This window comes from Giraffa tippelskirchi, chromosome 10 (assembly GCF_054371585.1).
Source record: "Giraffa tippelskirchi isolate mGirTip1 chromosome 10, T2T-mGirTip1v1.2.pri, whole genome shotgun sequence".
NCBI classification, from domain to species: Eukaryota; Metazoa; Chordata; class Mammalia; order Artiodactyla; family Giraffidae; genus Giraffa; species Giraffa tippelskirchi.
In genome coordinates, this window is record NC_137284.1 from 117,093,758 (window position 1) to 117,115,574 (window position 21,817).

Genomic DNA, 21,817 nt, shown 5'->3' on the forward strand with positions numbered 1-21,817 from the left:
ATTCAGTGAAACTCTCAGGAAAGAAGGTGAAATCAAGAAGTTTTCAGATGACAGAAAACTAAAGGAATTTGTCACTATGAGACTTAAAGAACGGCTAAAGGAAATACTTCAAACAGAAAGGAAATAACTTTTCTAAAAAAGGAGTATTGGAGCATTAGAAAAGAGGAAATGACAATGTAAAGGACAGACACATGAATAAATGCCCAAGAGTTTCCTTTCTATCATGAGTTTCCTAAATCATATATGATGACTGAAACAGAAGTTATAACACTATTCTGATGTTCAACACAATGATATTTAAAAGTGCGGAGGGTAAAGGAACTTAAATAGAAGGCTTCAGCACTTTGGTCAAATTGTTAAAACACTCATAACAGTAGAATACGGGAAGAAACACAACTGTGAAAAAAGCTATTATCAAAAAGACAAGAAAGAACAAGCGTTGGAGAGGATGTGGAAAAAAAGGAACCTTGGAACCTTTGTACACTATTGATGAGACTGTAAATTAGTGCAGCTGCTGTGTAAAAAAGTACAGAGAATCCTCAAATAGGAACAGAACTTTTATATGATCCAGCTATTCTACTTCTGAATATTTATCCAAATAACACAAAACCACTCATTACCAGCCATGGGGATTTGGGACAAATCATCTCATTTCTCTTTGCCTCAGGTTCCTCACTTATAAGGCTATTCTAAGAATTAAAGGGGTTAAATACTTAAAAAGTAACTGATGCATGGCACACACTCCATAAGTGTTATCTACTTTTGTTTTTTTTTTAATTTCAGGTAACTAAGAACATATAGTTAGCAATGTATATGCTGTCTCTATGAGGGTCCCTGGTCTTATTACCAAGAACAACTATAATTAAATGTTGACAATAGTTGAATCTGGCTAAAGATAAGGGGTTTCCTTATTCCTTTACTTTAAATATGAACAACTTTCCACAACAGTTAAGGCAATAACTGTGCTTGTCCTAACTGACTGACTTGCTTTTCCTTAGGGATAATGATTTGTATAACAGATTAGGTTTCTCATAATGGTTGGAAGAAAGGTAAGAACTATCCTAGTGACTCATTCATCAGGAATGGGAACAGGCTTGTTTTTAAATACCAACCAACTCTGATCAGTCAGTGCTACTTCTTAATGGGTGCTGTTTGAGGTCATGAGAGCTCAGTGAACATGATTATTATCATGTTGCAGTGTCTACTATGAGCATAGAAGAAAGGAATGGCAACATATACATTGTATATTATCAGCTCTAAATAGGTTTTTGTGGTGTGCATTTTGAAGCACTCCCATTCATGGCTCCATTTTATGTCCACATCCTTTTTTTCTTTCTTCTCATCTTCAATATATAATGTCCTGCTCTGCTTTCAATACCCCCACGAACTGCCTTATAGCCTTTCTGGAACAAGACAAGGTATTTTGTAAATGAAGGTAATGTTATATACAAGGCTGAAACTCTGGGAAAAGGACTAGATTACTTTTTAAAAAATTAATTGATATATTTTTAATTGGAGGGACACTGTTTCACAATTCTTTGTTGGTTTCTGCTGTATAGCAATGCAAATCATTCAAGATTTACTCTCTTAAATGTGAGAACCACAACAAACAAGTGACATAAGAAGTTATGAAAATAAAAAACACCACCCAAGGGAGGTCTGTAAGTGAAAACTTCAGCAGGTTGTGAGCTAAATCCTTAGAAATACTAATGTTTATTAAGATAGGCAGTACTAAAGAGTATTAAAACAAATGCCCAAATATAAGGCAAAAAAAAATTAGTAGGTGGTGTGTCATAGAAAATAATTACTGTAGATATTTTTGCAGATAGATCAGACTTACCCATAATTTTAGGCTGAAGGAAAGGTGAAAAGTAAGAGAAATAGACTAAAGATACAGTGAAGACAGAAGAATGGTAAAAGTGAGGTACTAGAACAGGAGAGAGAATGGGTCGAGGGCACATACAGAAGGCTTGCAATGAAGGAGCACTTTAATTCTCTGAGACAGGAGTAGAAGACAGAAAACTGGGTAAAGAGACAACCAGTTTGTAGACAGAAGCACTGAAATTCGATGCAAAGCACATTACCATGATCTCAGGTTTTTTTTTTTTTTAAAGGCAAGGTCTACTTAAATGAATGGGGATGAGATTTAGGCAGGGGCCTGAGGAGAGCAGTAAAAGGTTAAAGTAATCACTGAGGGAAATATGAGAATGAACTGGCTGTGGGCAGGTGAAAGGACTAAAAGAAAGCTCTGAGGACCTAACAGAACTGAGACTGATGGGGTGTCAACATTCTGCAAAAGCATTCAGTTCCCAAGGTATTCAAGGGCTCCCATTCCACACTGGTATCCCCTATTAAATCTGAATAAAACACAATCAACAAACCTAAGACAACTCTGCAAAGTGGAAATGAGAAAGTAAAATGGAAAGAAGAAAGTGCAGTGACGAGGAACCTTGGGACTTAAGAAATGACACAACGGTGAATTCCCCGGGTTTTATTCTTGACTCTCCTATTATCTCACACTGGATGCTAGAAAGTCTGCAACCCAGAAATGGCAAGAGCCACAGACCAAAAAAGTCCCCAAGAAAAGCCTACTACATCTAGTCAAAGGACTGGGAATAGGGTCTTGTAGAACAGAAAACATTTTTGGTTCTGTTCAGTTCAGTCACTCAGTTGTGTCTGACTCTTTACGATCCCATGAATCGTAGCATGCCAAGCCTCCCAGTCCATCATCAACTCCAAGAGTTTACCCAAACTCATATCCATTGAGACCGTGATGCCATCTAACCATCTCATCCTCTGTCGTCCCCTTCTCCTCCTGCCTTCAATCTTTCCCAGCATCAGGGTCTTTTCAAATGAGTCAGCTCTTTGCATCAGGTGGCCAAAGTTGGAGTTTCAGCTTCAACATCAGTCCTTCCAATGAACACTCAGGACTGATCTCCTTTAGCATGGACTGGTTGAATTTCCTTGCAGTCCGAGGGATTCTCAAGAGTCTTCTCCTACACCACAGTTCAAAAGCATCAATTCTTCGGTGCTCAGCCTTCTTTACACTCCAACTCTCACATCCATACCTGACTACTGGAAAAATCACAGCCTTGACTAGACGGACCTTTGTTGATAAAGCAAAATCTCTGCTTTTTAATATGCTATCTAGGTTGGTCATAACTTTCCTTCCAAGGATCAAGCATCTTTTAATTTCATGGCTACAATCACCATCTGCAGGGATTTTGGAGCCCCCCAAAATAAAGTCTGACACTGTTTCCACTGTTTCCCCATCTATCTGCCATGAAGTGATGGGACCAGATGCCATAATCTTAGTTTTCTGAATGTTGAGCCTTAAGCTAACCTTTTAAGTTTCCTCTTTCACTTTCATCAAGAGGCTCTTTAGTTCCTCTTCACTTTCTGCCATAAGGGTGGTGTCATCTGCATATCTGAGGTTATTGATATTTCTCCTGGCAATCTTGATTCCAGCTTGTGCTTCCTCCAGCCCAGCGTTTCTCATGATATACTCTGCATGTAAGTTAAACAAGCAGGGTGACAATATACAGCCTTGACATACTCCTTTTCCTATTTGGAACCAGTCTGTTGTTCCATGTCCAGTTCGAACTGTTGCTTCCTGACCTGCATACAGTTTCTCAAGAGGCAAGTCAGGTGGTCTGGTATTCCCATCTCTTTCAGAATTTTTCACATTTTATTGTGATCCACACAGTCAAAGGCTTTTGCATAGTCAAGAAAGCAGAAATAGATGTTTTTCTGGTACTCTCTTGCTTTTTCAATGACCCAGCAGATGTTGGCAATTTGATCTCTGGTTCCTCTGCCTTTTCTAAAACCAGCTTGAACATCTGGAAGTTCACGGTTCACGTATTGCTGAAGCCTGGCTTGGAGAATTTTGAGCATTATTTTGATAGCGTGTGAGATGAGTGCAATTGCGCGGTCGTTTGAGCATTCTTTGGCATTGCCTTTCTTTGGGATTGGAATGAAAACTGACCTTTTCCAGTCCTGTGGCCACTGCTGAGTTTTCCAAATTTGCTGACATATTGAGGGCAGCACTTTCACAGCATCATCTTTCAGGATTTGAAATAGCTCAACTGGAATTCCATCACCTCCTCTAGGTTTGTTCGTAGTGATGCTTTGTAAGGCCCACTTGACTTCGCATTCCAAGATGTCTGGCTCTAGGTGAGTGACCACACCATCGTGATTATCTGGGTCATGAAGATCTTTTTTGTACAGTTCTTCTTAATATCTTCTGCTTCTGTTAGGTCCCTACCATTTCTGTCCTTTATTGAGCCCATCTTTGCATGAAATGTTCCCTTGGTATCTCTAATTTTCTTGAAGAGATCTCTATTCTTTCCCATTTGTTGCTTTCCTCCATTTCTTTGCACTGAACACTGAGGAAGGCTTTCTTATCTCTCCTTGCTCTTCTTTGGAACTCTGTATTCAAATGGGTATCTTTCCTTTTCTCCTTTCCTTTTCACTTCTCTTGTTTTCACAGCTATTTGTAAGGCCTCCTCAGACAGCCATTTTGCTTTTTTGCCTTTCTTTTTCTTGGGGATGGTCTTGATCCCTGTCTCCTGTACAGTGTCACATACCTCCATCCATATTTCATCAGGCACTCTATCATATCTTGTCCCTTAAATCTATTTCTCACTTCCACTGTATAATCATAAGAGATTTGATTTAGGTCATACCTGAATGGTCTAGTGGTTTCCCCCACTGTCTTCAATTTAAGTATGAATTTGGCAATAAGGAGTTTATGATCTGTTCCACAGTCTGCTCCCGGTCTTGTTTTTGCTGACTGTATAGAGCTTCTCCATCTTTGGCTGCAAAGAATATAGTAATAGCCTCTATTCCAGCCAAATACCAAGGGAAAAACTGTGTCAGCAAGGCTGAGTGGGGAGTTGGACTTCTACCCTAACCATCAACGAAGAGGCACAACAAAGTTGTATATGATGGCACTAGCTGCAATCTACCCAAACTGGTACTGCCAATGGGACCCAGCAGAGAGGTATCTTCTACTCTACCCTCAGAAGCAACAAAGCAGAAAAAGTAGTGTAGGCAGTATTAGCCAGCACTCTATTTTCCCTCTCTACTCCCCACGGGTCAGCAGGACCCACCCCAGTGGAAATGAAACTTATACCCTCACAAGGCAGAAACAAGGCAGTAATAGTTTAACACTCTGCTCCTCCTCTCCCCAGTATCAACAGGAGTCAATAGAGAGATGATTTCCTCTCCTACCCACCAGGAACAAGAAGAGGCAAAGCAGTACAAATCAGCATTTCACTTTTGCTGACGTGATGTCAGCTGAGCTCAGAGGGGAGCTGCGTATCTAATCTCATCTGAAACTGTACACTACACCTAAACAGGTGTAACTGTCTGCCAAAAAGAAAAAAAAATTAAATAGGATGCACAGTCTCAGAACATAATACCACAAATGTTCAGGCTACAGTTAAAAATCACATGTCAAACTAAAAACCAACAAGATCTTAAATGAGAAAAAGATAATCAACAGACATCAAGATGACACAGATGTAGGGGTTATCTCACAAAGATTTTAAAGTAACCATCATAACAATGCTTAGAGACCAATTAGAAACCTGCATGAAAGATAAAAAAAAAGAAAAGTCTCAGCAAAGAAGACAGAAGCTATAGAGAAAATCAAATAGAAATTTTAGGACTGAAAAACAACAGAACAACAGAAAGAAAAAACTCACTAGACTGGCTCAATAGCAGAATAAATATGACAATGAAAAGCCCTGATGAAACTGAAGACAGAAATACACAAAATACCCAATTTGAACAAGACCAAGAAAATGAACAGAGACTCAGGACCTGTGGGACAATAACAAAAGATTCAAAATGTGTATCATCAATCTCAGAAAAAAAGGAGAGTGTAGGACTAACAAACTATAGAAGTAATAGTTGAATCAAATTTCACATATTTGCTGAAAAACAAACAAAGTGAAGCTGAACAAACCCCAAACAAAGTTAAACCCAAAGAAAGCCATGCTAAGACACATCATAATCAAACTTCAGAAAAATAATGACAGGGAAAAGTCTTAAAACCAGATGGAGAGAAAAATTACCCACAGAGGAAGAATGATTCAAATAACAGTGGATTTTTTCATGAGAAACCAAGAAGGTCCAAAGAAAGCTGAACAGCATTTTTTTAAGCAATGAAAGAAAAGAACTATAAACTTGGAAATCTGTACCAGCAAAAAATATTCTTCAGAAATGAAGGTGCAGTTAAGATGCTCTCAGATGAATGAAAACTAAAGACTTTTTCATCAGGAGACTTACCTTAAAAGAATGGCAAAAACAAGTTCTTAAAATAGAAAGGAAATGATAAAAAAAAAACACTGGAACATCAGGAACAAGAGAGAACAAAGGAAAGAGTAAAAACACAGGTAGACATTATAAATGATCCTTCACTTCACACTTTGAGAAGTGAACTCCAAGTTCTCTGCATTTGGATCCAATAAGAAATCAATGATAAGTCTAAGATTCTTGGTTGGATCCCAGAGCAAGTTCAGAAACATATGAAATTCCTTCACAGAAGGCATTAGAGATGTTAGTAGCTCCATCCAGCTAGGAACCCTTAATCTTCCTACACCCAACTCCATAATAATGAGATTTATTCCACTCAGTCTACTTAATTATGATGTTAGAATCACTTCCAGATTTTAGGGGGCTGCCATCCATTTTCCTTCTCTGAGATTTCTCTCAATTGGAGTATTTTTTGAGAGGCACTCATCATTGATCACATTAGCTGGGTCTAAAAGGAAAAACAGGACATGGAATATTACTTTTCCCTTGTCTCTCATTTGGGGATTAAACATCAAAATGAAGTATAATGTGTCAAAGGTATACCTGAACTCTAAACGTTAAGTGTTACACACATCCACCCGAGACTTTCTAAAAAAAAAAGGAGGACGTCTCATCAAATAACTCAAGGTTGGAGATGTCTTAATAGGGTACTGTAAAAGGTAAGGGTCTTCACAGTAGTCAGTGCAATGGCATTTAGTAGCTTATCTCTGAAGCCTGAGCCCCTTCTGCAACTGTTCATCAATTGGCTTCAGTGAAGGCTGCACCTCCAAGGCTGAATGTGTGATGTGAATGCAGCAGGTGGTCTTGCATGGAGCCTCAAGACACAGAAATTCTGGAACATGACATTACTTAAGAAGTGGTATCCTTCTCTGACTCTCACATGCCTAATGTCTACACTTGGGATAATGATGTGCTCCCTTTACACAATTGTTTAGGAGAAAGCAATGAGATAAAGTTCAAAAAGTACTTAATAAGTACTTTAGTTCCAAACATGCACTATGTGCTCCCAACAACGGAGGATGTTATCACCATGTTATAAACAAACACAACAATGTCCTTAGTTAGTTAGTGAAAGTCACTCAGTCGTGTCCGACTCTTTGCCACCCCATGGACTATCCAGGCCGGAATACTGAAGTGGGTAGCCTTTCCCTTCTCCAGGGGATCTTCCCAACTCAGGGATCGAACCCAGGTCTCCCTCATTGCAGGTGGATTTTTTTACCAGTTGAGCCACAAGGGAAGCCCAATAATGTCCTTAAATGAATAAATATAATGTCTGGTCACACTTTGAATAAAAACCAAATACATGTATCTTTTATAAAGTTATTCACAAGAAATAAAACCTTAAAGGGAAAGTATTTTTCTAAAAGCATATAAAGTCGATTACAAAACATCTAAAAATGAAGATTGTGTAAAGAGGCTAAGCAGAAGAACAGGAGTCAAAGGGACTACAGGGTAGTCTAGACGTTCTATGATGAAGTTCAAAGCTGAAGAAGAAAGGAAGAGAAGCTAGGAGGTTGCTGATTGATTTGGCAGAAAGGGAAGATAGTTAACAGACACACAGTAGATGTAAGAGTAGTTATAGTAAAATGAGAAGACAGAAAGTCTTGTCCAGATAAAAATGTACTGGATTGGATTCTACTACTTTCATAAAAGAAAAATTATAGGAAATCACAAAATTCTGGTTTTGGAAAGTAATTGAAATTTCATGAGGCATGGGTCTCAAATTGTTAAGAAGGTCCAAAAAATGTTAGGGAAGCCTGGCAAGCTGCAGTCCATGGGGTCGCAAAGAATCAGACATGACTGAGAGACTGAACAACAACAATGTTGATCAATGGGTGATCAATATGGCCACTAACATCTTCTAGGATTATCTTTGGAGTTGGAACAAAAAAGAAAATCTTCAAATAAGGTTTCAAAGAAAGCTGTAAGTGGCCATGGTGGAGTTCATCTACTTATCTTGTTTCACCCAGGAAACAAGAAACATTTAAAAAAAAAAAAAAAAAGAAAGAAAGAAAAACCCAACACTTTAGCACATAATTGTGGCTAAAATTTAAATGTCCAATTTGCTATCCACAAAGGCATGCTTTTGCTCAGTTACTATTCCAGTGACAGCACTACACCAGGAACAGTTCTAGGCACAGGATACAGTAGCAAACAAGACAGACAAGCTGCCTAAAAGGAGATTACATTCTATGGGCAGAAGCAGATGATAAAAAAGAAAAAAGACATAAACAGTATGTTAAGAGAAAACTAAAGCAGGGGAAAAAGAGTTGCATTTAAAGAAGGCCAAATTGAACAAGCAATACTTGAATAAAAGAAAAAACCATTAACTCTTCATTTTAAAATTATTATGCTTCCTCGCAGTAGCACCCACAAAAAATTTTTTTTCAGTATCACATCAGAACTGCTCTAATTTTTAAAACTGCCTTCTAGAAATGCCTTTAAGAATTTCATTATAACCTGGAAATATACAAAAGAACCTTAATAAAAGTAACTTTAAGAATGTACCAATTAAAAGACAACTTACTGCTGGAGGTGGGAGGGTCGCCAATACTCAAACACTAGAATTTTCTGTAGTTAAAGGCAGTTTTCAGAATGTTTCTGTCATTTAATTTGGGTCTCACAACAAAAATGATCCTAAAGGAAAATATCTTTTATGGTACATTCCAAAATATTTAGTCAGTATTCCAGTGTTTTAATATTAAATAAGCTGTTAACTTTTACTTTTGCTAATTCCAAAATTTTAAAAGTCAAAATGTAACCGTAATCTATTCATGATTCTGGAAATGAGATCCTTTGCTAATGATTCCAGTTTAACTTTGAAGAACAGCCTTTGCATCCTGACTTTTTTGCCCTTCTACATATTTTACACTGTGGTTTCTATTGTAACTTACCTAGTTCTTTGAGGAGGAAGATCAAAGTATCTGTAAACTTTGGTAGTAACTAACTTTCCTATCAATAAAATAGTTGTTTCTAAAAAGAACTTGAACAACTAGAAAATAGTTTTTTAGTTTTTTTTTGGTATCACAATAGCTCCAAAAAATTAAACACTGAAGTATGAAATCTAACAATACATATATAGGCTCTCTAAGTTCAAAAATAACAAAATGTTGATAGAATTAATAAAAAAGGCCTAAATAAATGGGTTTGTGAATTAAAGGACTTAATAAAGATGTCAATTATTCAAAATGCTAATTCTCCCTAAATTGATCTACAGATTTAATGCAGTTCCAAGCAAAGTCACAGAGGTTTTCTGCATGTATAGACCTATAGACCAGCTGTTTCTAAAATGTGTATTGAAAGGCAAAGATATCTGACTTGCTACAACATTAGAACGTTAACAATGATGCAGAGCATCTGAAACTCTCATACAGTGCTGGTTCTGATAATGCAAAATGGTATACCCATTTTGAAAAAGTCTGGCAGCACCTTATAAAGCTATACATACAGTTACAATGTACCCAACAGTCTCCCTCTTGAGAATTCATTCTAGAGAAGTAAAAACAGGATTACACAAAAACCTATACCTAAATGTTCATCAAAGTATTTGGAATAGCCCCAAACTGGAAACAATCCAAATGTCCTGCAACAGGTGAACAGATAAACAAGCTGGTACAGTCACATAACAGAGCCACAAAAATGGAATCAACTCTCAATATACCACAAGGCTTGAATGCATCTCAAAGTCATTATGCTGAGTGAAGAAGCTTGTCTCAAGAGGTTACATACTGTAAGGTAACATTTATATGACCTTCTTAACAAGACAAAACTGCAGTGATAGAGAAAAGATTACCACTTGCCAAGGGTTAAGGGTTAGGGAGAGAGAATAGGGACAGCACATAGGACTTTTTTTTTTCTCTAATAGTTATGGAACTGTTGTGTATCCTAATTGTAGTGATGAGTATACTAATCTACAGTATGTTAAAAGTCACAGGACTGAACACCAAAATCTAATCAACTGTACTAAATGATAGTTTAAAAATAAAATTTTTAAAAGACCTTAGTTAACATTAAAGAGCAGGAATTCAGCACAACAAAACTCATATTCATACAGCTCTTTACTACCAGCTAACGAAGAAAGGAAACTGATGGAATAAAGAGTGCCATTACCATACTTCAGTTCAGTAGCTCAGTTGTGTCCGACTCTTTGCGACCCCATGAATCACAGCATGCCAGGCCTCGCTGTCCATCACCAACTCCCTGAGTCCACCCAAACCCATGTCCATTGAGTCAGCGATGCCATCCAGCCATCTCATCCTCTGTCATTCCCTTCTCCTCCTGCCCTCAATCTTTCCCAGTATCAGGGTCCTTTCCAATGAGTCAGCTCTTCGCATCAGGTGGCCAAAGTATTGGAATTTCAGCTTCAATCAGTCCTTCCAACGAACACCCAGGACTGATCTCCTTTAGGATGGACTGGTTGGATCTCCTTGCAGTCCAAGGGACTTTCAAGAGTCTTCTCTAACGCCACAGTTCAAAAGCATCAATTCTTTGGCGTTCAGCTCTCTTTAGAGTCCAACTCACACATCCATACACGGCCACTGGAAAAACCATAGCCTTGACTAGACAGACCTTTGTTGGCAAAGTAATGTCTCTGCTTTTTAATATGCTGTCTAGGTTGGTCATAACTTTCCTTCCAAGGATCAAGCGTCTTTTAATTTTATGGCTGCAATCACCATCTGCAGGGATTTTAGAGTCCAAAAAATAAAGTCTGACACTGTTTCCACTGTTTCCCCATCTATCTACCATGAAGTGATGGGACCGGATGCCATGATCTTAGTTTTCTGAATGTTGAACTTTAAACCAATATTTTTACTCTGCTCTTTCACCTTCAAGAGGCTCTTTAGTTCCTCTTCACTTTCTGCCATTAGGGTGGTGTCATCTGCATATCTGAGGTTACTGATATTTCTCCTGGCAATCTTGATTCCAGCTTGTGCTTCTTCCAGCCCAGCGTTTCTCATGATATACTCTGCATATAAGTTAAATAAGCAGGGTGACAATATACAGCCCTGACGTACTCCTTTTCCTATTTGGAACCAGTCTGTTGTTTCAGGTCCAGTTCTAACTGTTGCTTCCTGACCTGCATACAGATTTCTCAAGAGGCAGGTCAGGTGGTCTGGTATTCCCATCTCTTTCAGAATTTTCCACATTTTATTGTGATCCACACAGTCAAAGGCTTTTGCATAGTCAAGAAAGCAGAAATAGATGCTTTTCTGGAACTCTCTTGCTTTTTCAGTGACCCAGCGGATGTTGGCAATTTGATCTCTGGTTCCTCTGCCTTTTCTAAAACCAGCTTGAATATCTGGAAGTTCACGGTTCACGTAGTGCTGAAGCCTGGCTTGGAGAATTTTAAGCATTACTTTACTAGCGTGTGAGGTGAGTGCAACTGCGCGGTCGTTTGAGCATTCTTTGGCATTGCCTTTGAGACTGGAATGAAAACTGACCTTTTCCAGTCCTGTGGCCACTGCTGAGTTTTCCATATTTGCTGGCATATTGAGTGCAGCACTTTCACAGCATCATCTTTCAGGATTTGAAATAGCTCAACTGGAATTCCATCACCTCCACTAGCTTTGTTCATAGTGATGCTTCCTAAGGCCCACTTGAGTTCACATTCCAGGATGTCTGGCTCTAGGTGAGTGATCACACCATCGTGATTATCTGCATCTTTTTGTACAGTTCTTCTGTGTATTCTTGCCACCTCTTCTTAATATCTTCTGCTTCTGTTAGGTCCCTACCATTTCTGTCCTTTACTGAGCCCATCTTTGCATGAAATGTTCCCTTGGTATCTCTAATTTTCTTGAAGAGATCTCTAGTCTTTCCCATTCTATTGTTTTCCTCTATTTCTTTGCATTGATTGCTGAAGTGATATTTTATGATAACTCTCAGGAACATAAGAACATTTGAGACATTTACTTTCATCCTTATGACGTAAAGAATAAAGAGATTACTGGAGCAATGACACAAATCATGCCAGTACAATTATCATTTCTATGGCTATCATGGTTCTATGAAACCAGACAACTTTAAATACATATGACAGCATAAGGCTAAAACTTACATAGGATTAACTGGGGCATGGGATTCCCACTGATTACTACTTGGGTAGGTATAAACACCCTGTTAATAATAGCTTTATTGAGGTGTAAGTCATGTACAATAAACCACATGCATTTAAATTATATATGATATATACTCCTACAAAATCATCACCACAATCAATGAACATGGTGATCATGCCAAAAACATTTCCTTGGGCCCTTTTGTAATCTATCCCTCCCTTCCCCTCTACCCTCAAATGACAGAGCACTGCAAATCTCCTTTCTATCACCGTTGGTAAGTTTGCACTTTTTAGAATTCTATGTAAATAGAACCATAAGTATGCATTGTTTCTTTCCTTTGGCTTTGTTAACTTGGAAGAATTATTTTGAGATTCTTCCATTTTACTGGGTATAAAGGCATACTCTGGAGACAGTGAGAATTCAATTCCAGACCACTGCAATGAAATGAAAATTGCAATAAAAAGTGAGATAATTTTTTTGGTTTCCCATAACATTAAGTATGCAATAGTATTATGTCTATAAAACAATGTACATACTTTAAGAATACTTAATTGCTAAAAAATGCCAACCATAATCTGACAATGCAGAGTTGCCACAAATCTTCAATATATAAAAAACACAATATCTGCAAACTGCAATAAAGTGAAGAGCAATAGTACCAGGCATGCTTGTATTAATACTTCATTCCTTTTTATTACTTAGTAGTATTCCAATGGGGCTTCCCTGGTGGCTCAGGGGTAAACAATCTGCTTGCCAGTGCAGGAGACGTGGGTTCAATCTCTGGGTCAGGAAGACCCCCTGGAGAAGGAAATGGCAACCCACTCCAGTATTCTTGCCTAGGAAATCCCATGGACAGAGGAGCCTGGCAGGCTACAGTCTATAGGGGTCACAAAGAGTCGGACACAACTTAGCAACCAAATAAAAACGATAACAAGTATTCCAATGGATATACAGTAGACTATTTATCCATTTACCTGTTTATGGACATCTGGGTTTTCCCACTTTTGGTTATTACAAATGTCTCTACATGTTCAGAGACATTTTAATATATTGAAGAAAACCACTTCAGATCACCATCACTTTCTTATACTGAAATATAACACATCTGTATGTGTATATCTACACACACTATATATCCCTGTATAATGCATTACTATAAAGGCAAAAATGGCCTTTTTTCCTCAATTGTTTTCCTGTGAAAAGTGAAAGTGTTAGTTGCTCAGTGGTGACAATCTTGAGCTTCCCTCATGGATCAGACAGTAAAAAATCTGCTTGCAATGTGGGAGACCTGGGTTCTATCGCTGGGCTAGGAATATCCCCTGGAGGAGGTCATGGCAACCCATTCCAGTATTCTTGCCTGGAGGATCCCCAGGACAGAAGAGTCTGGTGGGCTACAGTCTATGGGATGGCAAAGAGTTGGACATGAGTGAGCAACTAAGCACTTAACAACAACAAAATTTGTTTCAATAAAAATGTAACATACCCACAATAAGAGGCAGCCATAAGCATACAAGTCAGAACTTGGAGAAGCAGGTTTTCCCATTTTCAGTTCAGGTGATAGCAAACTTAAGTCACCAACCATCATGTTCACTGATGCTCGCTGACTCTACAAAAACAGTAGGTCAAATATTTTAGAGGCAACACAGTTGAGGCAGCTTTCTGTGAAGTAATCTGCATTTAATCAACACAAAAAATATTCATTTGAAATATTTTATTTTCTCTCTGCTTTGAAATATTTTTACTTAATTTCCACTATTATAAACTGCTCTTAAAATCAGTCTCATGAAATCTAACAGTGAGACTACAGTTACACTGCACATTGTAGACTCCAGGTTAAATATTAAGAATCACTGATTCAATAAAATTTAGTACTTTCTTAAAAAATACACTTCACAAGGGCAAGAGGTAGCGCTATTTTCTAACTTCGAAAATTATAAGTAATTTAAAAAAAACACAAGTATAAAGTACCTTCCTTCCCTACTGACCATTTTCTAAGTATACCATTTCTAATGTGTCAAAAGGATGATCAATGACAAGAACATGAACCATGGATTCAGACAAACCTTGACTACAATACTCACTCTGTCATTTACTTGCTCTATGACCTTTGGCTTTAGTCTCTTTGAGCCTAAATTAATTAATTTGTACAAAGGAAATTAAATTGTAACTACCTTACAGTTATTTTAAAGGTAAAGGTAATCCACACACTAATTACTTAGCATGTATCACTAAGCATTAATTATCTTCTCCTACCATCCTTATCCTTGCTTCTCAGAGTAGGATAGTTTGGGAGTAGTACTTCCAAAGACCAGTAGCTATAGCAACACCTGGGAACTTGTTAGAAACACAAAATTTCCACTGCAGAAATGCTGAATAAAAATCTGCATTTTATGTACACATATAATGTCATATACTAATTTCACCTCAATTTCTAAAAACTGCATTTTAACAAGATTCCCAGGAGAATCACATGCAGTGTAAAGTCTGAAAAGCAATGTTTTTGACTATGGACTACTTTTCAAATTACTCTTCTGGTTAGTACTTCAACTGAGATTAGGGTGAAAAAATGAAGCAAGAGGTGAGTTCAATCCATATTTCAGAATAAATCATTTTAAGGGTTTCACCAGTGGCTCAATGGTAAAGAATCCGCTGAAGTGCAGGAGAAACACAAGACATGGGTTCAATCCCTGGATTGAGACGATCTCCTGGAGGAGAAAATGGCAACCTGCCCCAGTATTCTTGCTAGGAAAATCTCACGGACAGAGGAGCCTGGCTGGGGCGGGGGGGTCACAAAGAGTCGGACACGACTGAAGCAACTGAGCACACACGTAACAGCTGACAAATCAGTATAAGCAGGGAGAATACCTTGGACTCATATTTATAGCTGGGAGAATGGCATGCCTTGGTAAACTAACCAGGATTCCTAAAAATATAGAACTTTTAAAAACACACAGTTCAGTTATTTTTTAAGATGTTACCCTGATCTTTAAATAAATATAAAATAAACCTTTCAGCAAATTTTATTTGTATAAATCCTTTATAATCAAGCATTTTGTTACAGTTTTACATTTTTATTTTCTCATCTTTTTGAGGTACCACATGAAAACCCCTGAAACTGTATATAAACAGGTGGCATTATTCTATGACTTGCATATGACCAATATATAAGGCATTCTGACTTTTACTATTCAAAAAGGAACTCCACACATAATAAATATTGGCAAGGAAGTTGAGAAACTGGAATCCTCATATTATCACTGATGAGTATGTAAAACAGTACAGACACTTCGGAAAACAGTTTTGTTTCTTAAAAAGTTAAACACAGAGATCTACCATGCTGCTGCTGCTAAGTCGCTTCAGTCGTGTCCGACTCTGTGCGACCCCATAGACGGCAGCCCACCAGGCTCCCCTGTCCCTGGGATTCTCCAGGCAAGAACACTGGAGTGGGTTGCCATTTCCTTCTCCAGTGCATGAAAGGGAAAAGTGAAAGTGAAGTCGCTCAGTCATATCCGACTCTTAGCGACCCCATGGACTGCAGCCCGCCAGGCTCCTCCATCCATGGGATTTTCCAGGCTAGAGTACTGGAGTGGGTTGCCATTGCCTTCTCCGAGATCTACCATATAACCCAATAATTCCTTCCCTAGGAAAATGTATCTCCACACAAAAACTTGTATACTGATGTTCACAGAAGTATTATTCATAATAATCAAAAAGTAGAAACCCAAGTACCCACAAACTGATGAATGTAAAAACAAAGTACAGTACATCCATACAGTGAAATACTATTTGGGCATTTTAAAACCATAATCAAAAAAGACACATGTACCCTAATGTTCACTGCAGCACTATTTACAATAGCTAGGCCATGGAAGCAACCTAGATGTTCATCAATAGATCAATGGATAAAGAAGTTGTGGATATACACAATGGAATATTATTCAGCCATATAAAGGAATGCATTTCAGTCAGTCCTAATGAGGTGGATGAACCTAGAGCCTATTATACAGAGTGAAATAAGTCAGAAAGAGAAAGACAAATATTATATATTAATGTATATATATATGGAATCTAGAAAGACGGTACTGATGAACCTATCTGCAAGGCAGCAGTAGAGACACAGACATAAAGAATGGACTTATGGACACAGGTGGGGAAGGAGAGGGGTGGGAAGAATTGAAAGAGTAGCAATGAAACATATGGATTATCATGTGTAAAATTGTTAAGTTGGTGCAAAAGTAGTTTTGGTTTTGCATTGTTGAACTTTATCATTTGATACTGGAATATATTCTGAAATAAATGTGGTTATGTTAAAAAATTTTTAGAAAAGGAATGAAGTTCAGGCACATGCTACAAGATGGATAAATCTTGAAAACATTATGCAGAATGAAATATGCTAATCACAAATAGCCACATATTGTATGATTCCATACACGGAAAATGTCCAGAATAAGTTAAGTCCATAGGGACAGATAGTGGATTAGTGGTTTCCAAGAGACTGAATAGAGGAAGAAAGGAGGAATGACTGCAAAGCGGTATGGGGTTTCTTTCTGAGGGTGATAAAAATGTTTCAGAATTAGACAGTGGCAACTGATGTAGAATACTGTGACTATATTAAAATTAGAACTGAAATGTACACATTATATGTGAATTATATTTTAATAAAGAGAAATGCTCCCTTGTGATTGTATTTTGGAACTACTTACTCTACAAAAAAGAAAAAAAAAAACCACAATATTCTCTTTATCTGATATATGTTATTCCTACAAACTGCCTCTTCTGAGGTAACATGACACCAAATTAACAGCCAATGTAATTAAACTAGAACTTAAACTAAATGGAAAAGTCCAAGATTCCCAAGTTTCTAAAAATGCCCACTAATCAAAAAATAGCAAAGCATGTATATCTAAATCTAATCTATTGATTGGGAGAGCACCAGCAGATGCAGAGACAGGAGATGGCCATCTACTTTTCCTTGTGTATTCTAGCAATTAAATGTTTCCTGATGATGATAAAATAATTGTTGTTTGCTGTTGTTATTTGGTCTCTAGTTATGTCCCACTCTTTTGTGACTCCACGGACTGTAGCCCATCAGGCTCCTCTATCCATGGGATTTCCAAGACAAGCATACAGGAGTGGGTTGCCATTTTCTTCTCCCAAGGACTGAACCCACATCTCCCGCACTGGCAGACAGATTCTTTACCAATGAGCCACCAGGGAAGCCCTAACTGATAAAATAATTAATGCTAATGTTGTCAGTGCCATCGACTGTAATTGCAGGTTGCTCCTAAAACTTATGGTTAAAAAAAATTTAATGCACAACTTTAGAAACTCTTGTCGTAGCACCTAGCTGATAACAGATTAATAGCTTACACATGACATACCTTAACTGAAGGCAAAGATCTTATAATAAATTACCAGATGATGCAAAAGTGCCTAATAATATTAAATGAAGTCTAGAACTTATTTATAAAACCACTATATTTTACCACAGATTTGGTGAAGTCAAAATCTCCAACAATTCCATGTTGACGGTTTAAAGCAAAAACATTGTTCTGATGAAGTGATCCATGAATTATGTCAGCCTTGTGCAATGTATGAAGGCCCTGGGCTACACCTTTCATGACCTTTAAAGCTTCCTATAGATAACACAAAAAGAAGTCAGGAAGTAGACAAATCATTTTAATAACTGAACCTTTTCTCTACTTAAAAGACTTTTTCAGAAGTGACTAAGCTTCCTCCAAATGAAAACAATATAGCACAGAGAAAGAATTAAAGGCAAAAAGTCCTGATTATGTAACTGGTAATATCATGTAAACATATATATCACACATGTGTGTGTATATATATATTTAATGTGACTTAGAGACTATAGTCTCTAAGAGGACTTGGATTACAAACAATGACTATAGACCACCTAGAAAAGAAAAGAGGCTGAAAGAGTGTTACTGTGCAGAAAGAATTAGGTCATTATTTACTGTTATTACTAATTCAAATTTACAACAGAAATGAAAGTTACTGCTTAAGACCAAGTGCTATACTATACAATTTACGTACAACGCAGCCTAATAGTTATGAGGATTATGCTTTGGTGCCAAAAAGTTCCAACCCCAAGTCCCAACTCAGCCTCTGGATGAGGGACCCTGTACCAGTCACTTTAATCTCTGTGAGCCTCACTTTTCTAATCTGTGTATAATGGGATAACTCATATCCCAGGGGTGATATGACAATTAAATAATCAAAACTGTACATTGAAAGTGTGCGGCATACCCTCAACAAACTTTACGTGATACTTTCTCACTAGACACATCCATGGAAATAATGTGTTTTTTTTTACTTACTTCTGAAGTTAAAGGCATGCTGGACTGAACAGCATTCAGATTTGCCCTAGGATAATATGGGACCATCAGATAAGCCATAGGATCAGACTAAGAAGCAAAACAGAAAATGAGAATCTAAGTCAAAAATTCTTCAATATATCTTCAGTATACAATGATTGTACAAAATAACTTTTCCACAAAGAATTACTTCTCTGCTGCGCAAAATCTTTTAAATTTAACTAGGTCTCATTTGTTTATTTTTGCTTTTTTCTTTTGCTTAGGAGACTGAGACAAGAAAACATTGCTAACAATTTATGTCAAAGAGTGTTTCATAGATGTTCTTTTCTAGGAGCTCTATGGTTTCCTGTCTTACATTTGCTGCTAAGTCACTTCAGTCGTGTCCGACTCTGTGCAACCCCCTAGACGGCAGCCCACCAGGCTCCCGTGTCCCTGGGATTCTCTAGGCAAGAACACTGGAGTGGGTTGCCATTTCCTTCTCCAATGCATGAAAGGGAAAAATGAAAGTGAAGTCAGTCGCTCAATCGTGTCTGACTCTTAGCGACCCCATGGACTGCAGCCCACCAGGCTGCTCCATTCATGGGATTTTCCAGGCAAGAGTACTGGAGTGGGCTGTTAGGTATTAAATTATTTTGAGTTTATTTTTGTATATGGTGTGAGGGAATGCTATAATTTCATTGTTTGATATGTTGCTATCCAGCTTTCCCAGCACCACTTGTTGAAAAGACTGTCTAAATAAACTTAAAAGCTTTGCACAGCAAAAGAATCCATCAACAAAATGAAGACAACCTATGGAATGGGAGAAAATATTAAAAAATGATGTGACTAACAAGCAAGTCATACCCAAAATATACAAACAGTTCATACAACTTGATATTAATAGCAAAATAAGCGGAAGACAAGGACAGATATGTTTCCAAAGAAGACATACAGATGGCTAACAGGCACAGGAAAAGATGTTCAGTATCACTAATTATTAGAGAAGTGCAAATCAAAACCACAATGAGCTAGCTATCACCTCACAGCTATCAGAAGGGTTATCATCAAAAAAATCTACAAATAGCAAATTTTGGAGAAGATATGGAGAAAAGGGAGCCCTTACATCGTTGCTGGTAATGTAAATTGGTACAGTCCCTAAGGAAAACAGATGGAGTTCCTTAAAAAACTAAAAATAGAACCACCATGCTGCTGCTGCTAAGTCGCTTCAGTCGTGTCCGACTCTGTGCGACCCCACAGGCGGCAGCCCACCAGGCTCCACCATCCCTGGGATTCTCCATGCAAGAACACTGGAGTGGGTTGCCATTTCCTTCTCCAATGCATGAAAGGGAAAAGTGAAAGTGAAGTTGCTCAGTTGTGTCCAATTCTCAGCGACCCCATGGACTGCAGCCCACCGGGCTCCTCTGTCCATGGGATTCTCCAGGCAACAGTACTGGAGTGGGGTGCCATTGCCTTCCATACAATCTAGCAATTCTACTTCTGGGCATATATCTAGAAAACACTAACAACAACAACAAAAATCCTAAAGATATATACACTTCAGTGTTCAAAACAGCACTATTTACAGTGGTCAAGACATGGATATAACCCAAATGTCCATTTACAAATGAGTGAATTAAGAAGATGTGGTATATACAATGGGATATATATTGCCATTTGCAGCAATGTGGATGGACCAGAGCATATTATGCTTACTGAAATAACTCAGAGAAAGACAAATACTATATGATATCACTTATATATGGAATCTAAAAAATAATGCAAATGAATATATATACAAAACAGAACCAGACTCACAGACATAAAAAAAAAACTGTGGTTACCAAACAGGAGATGGAAAGTGCAAGGGACAAATTAGGGGTATGGGATTAATAGATGCAATCTATTATATATAAAATAGATAAGCAATAAATATTTACTATGTAATACAGGGAATTATACCCATTATCTTACAATGGAATATAATCTGCAAAACTACTGTGCTATTAACACAAAACTGTAAATCAACTATATATTCAATTAAAAAATGAAAAGGACTTAATTACTTCTATAAAGCTTGTAACTAAAACATATTTTAAATAAAATGTTTTCTGAAAGAGATTAGCATAAAAACTTTACCTTACACAAAAATAAGAATATCAGTGGTAGCAACCCAGATTCTCCTTTAGCTTCTCTCCAAGCTCTGTGATAGGCGGCTGCTCTCTGAATTACCCTGGCTTCTGTGTAGACATCTACAGAATAGCCCTTTTACCAAAAAAAGAGGAAGTGGCAGTCCTAAGATTAAAATCTCACTCTAATTATATATCAACTTAAATTTTATATAAGTTAAAATACATCTAAATTTATTTTTTAACTGCCTAAGTAGTTTTACTATCTGCTTTACATGATATAATTTAGAAGAAAAAAACAATTCTACCAGTAGCTTAATATATAGTCTACAATATATACCCATTAAGGCCAAATTAATTATCCAACTATTATGATTAACAGTTTTGCAGGTCAATGAAGAGAAGAAATCAAAGAATAAAAGACTGTGTTGGCGAAGTAGTTGAGATTTCAAATAGAAACGTAAGAAAAAGAAGAACTTTGAAGGGCTCTTAGCTATATCATATTAAGTTCTCCTGAAAAAAGAAAAGCAAGTATATCCTATGAAAAACATATATTATTTAGGGAAATGAGGGAAACTTTAAATACAAGGTAGTTATGGCAACCAAACTGGAAACATAACCATCATACCAGTTAATTCATATAATTTAGAAAATAAACAGTGGGCCTTTCCTTTGCTGTAAAAGTACCACCCCCACATGGTACTTCTCTGAATCTCTCACAAGTCCAAAGAACTTAAACTTACCTTTAAAAGAATTATCTGCCCGTTAACCTCAGAACATATCAAAGGACGCTTGCTGCTAAGCTCCTTCATAGGCTCAGCATCAAGAAGATCTCTTTCCAAGCTCATTGTAAGAAGACCACCAGAGTTCTAAGAACAAGTTTTTGTTACAGTTCAAGAAACCAAACCATAGCACTTTCAAATAACAAAATTAGTTACATACTATTAGATGGACTGGGCATCATCAACTCTACTGGAGACACCAATAAAATAAAAATATT

At 37.5% G+C, this 21,817-nt stretch overlaps 1 protein-coding gene across 10 annotated transcripts in view; it reads right to left on the reverse strand.

The window, feature by feature from the left end:
• The window catches only part of STK31 (serine/threonine kinase 31), a 120,167-nt gene that overhangs the window by 55,179 nt on the left and 43,171 nt on the right, over positions 1 to 21,817 (reverse strand). For all 10 annotated transcript variants that reach the window (XM_081533892.1, XM_081533893.1, XM_081533895.1 and 7 more), the window contains exons 18-22: positions 21,561 to 21,686; positions 20,828 to 20,953; positions 18,716 to 18,802; positions 17,864 to 18,013; positions 13,861 to 13,983 (exon numbers count right to left, since the gene is read on the reverse strand). In XM_081533892.1, coding sequence (XP_081390018.1) covers positions 13,861 to 13,983; positions 17,864 to 18,013; positions 18,716 to 18,802; positions 20,828 to 20,953; positions 21,561 to 21,686 — 612 coding nt within the window. The remainder of the gene's footprint in view (positions 1 to 13,860; positions 13,984 to 17,863; positions 18,014 to 18,715; positions 18,803 to 20,827; positions 20,954 to 21,560; positions 21,687 to 21,817) is intronic.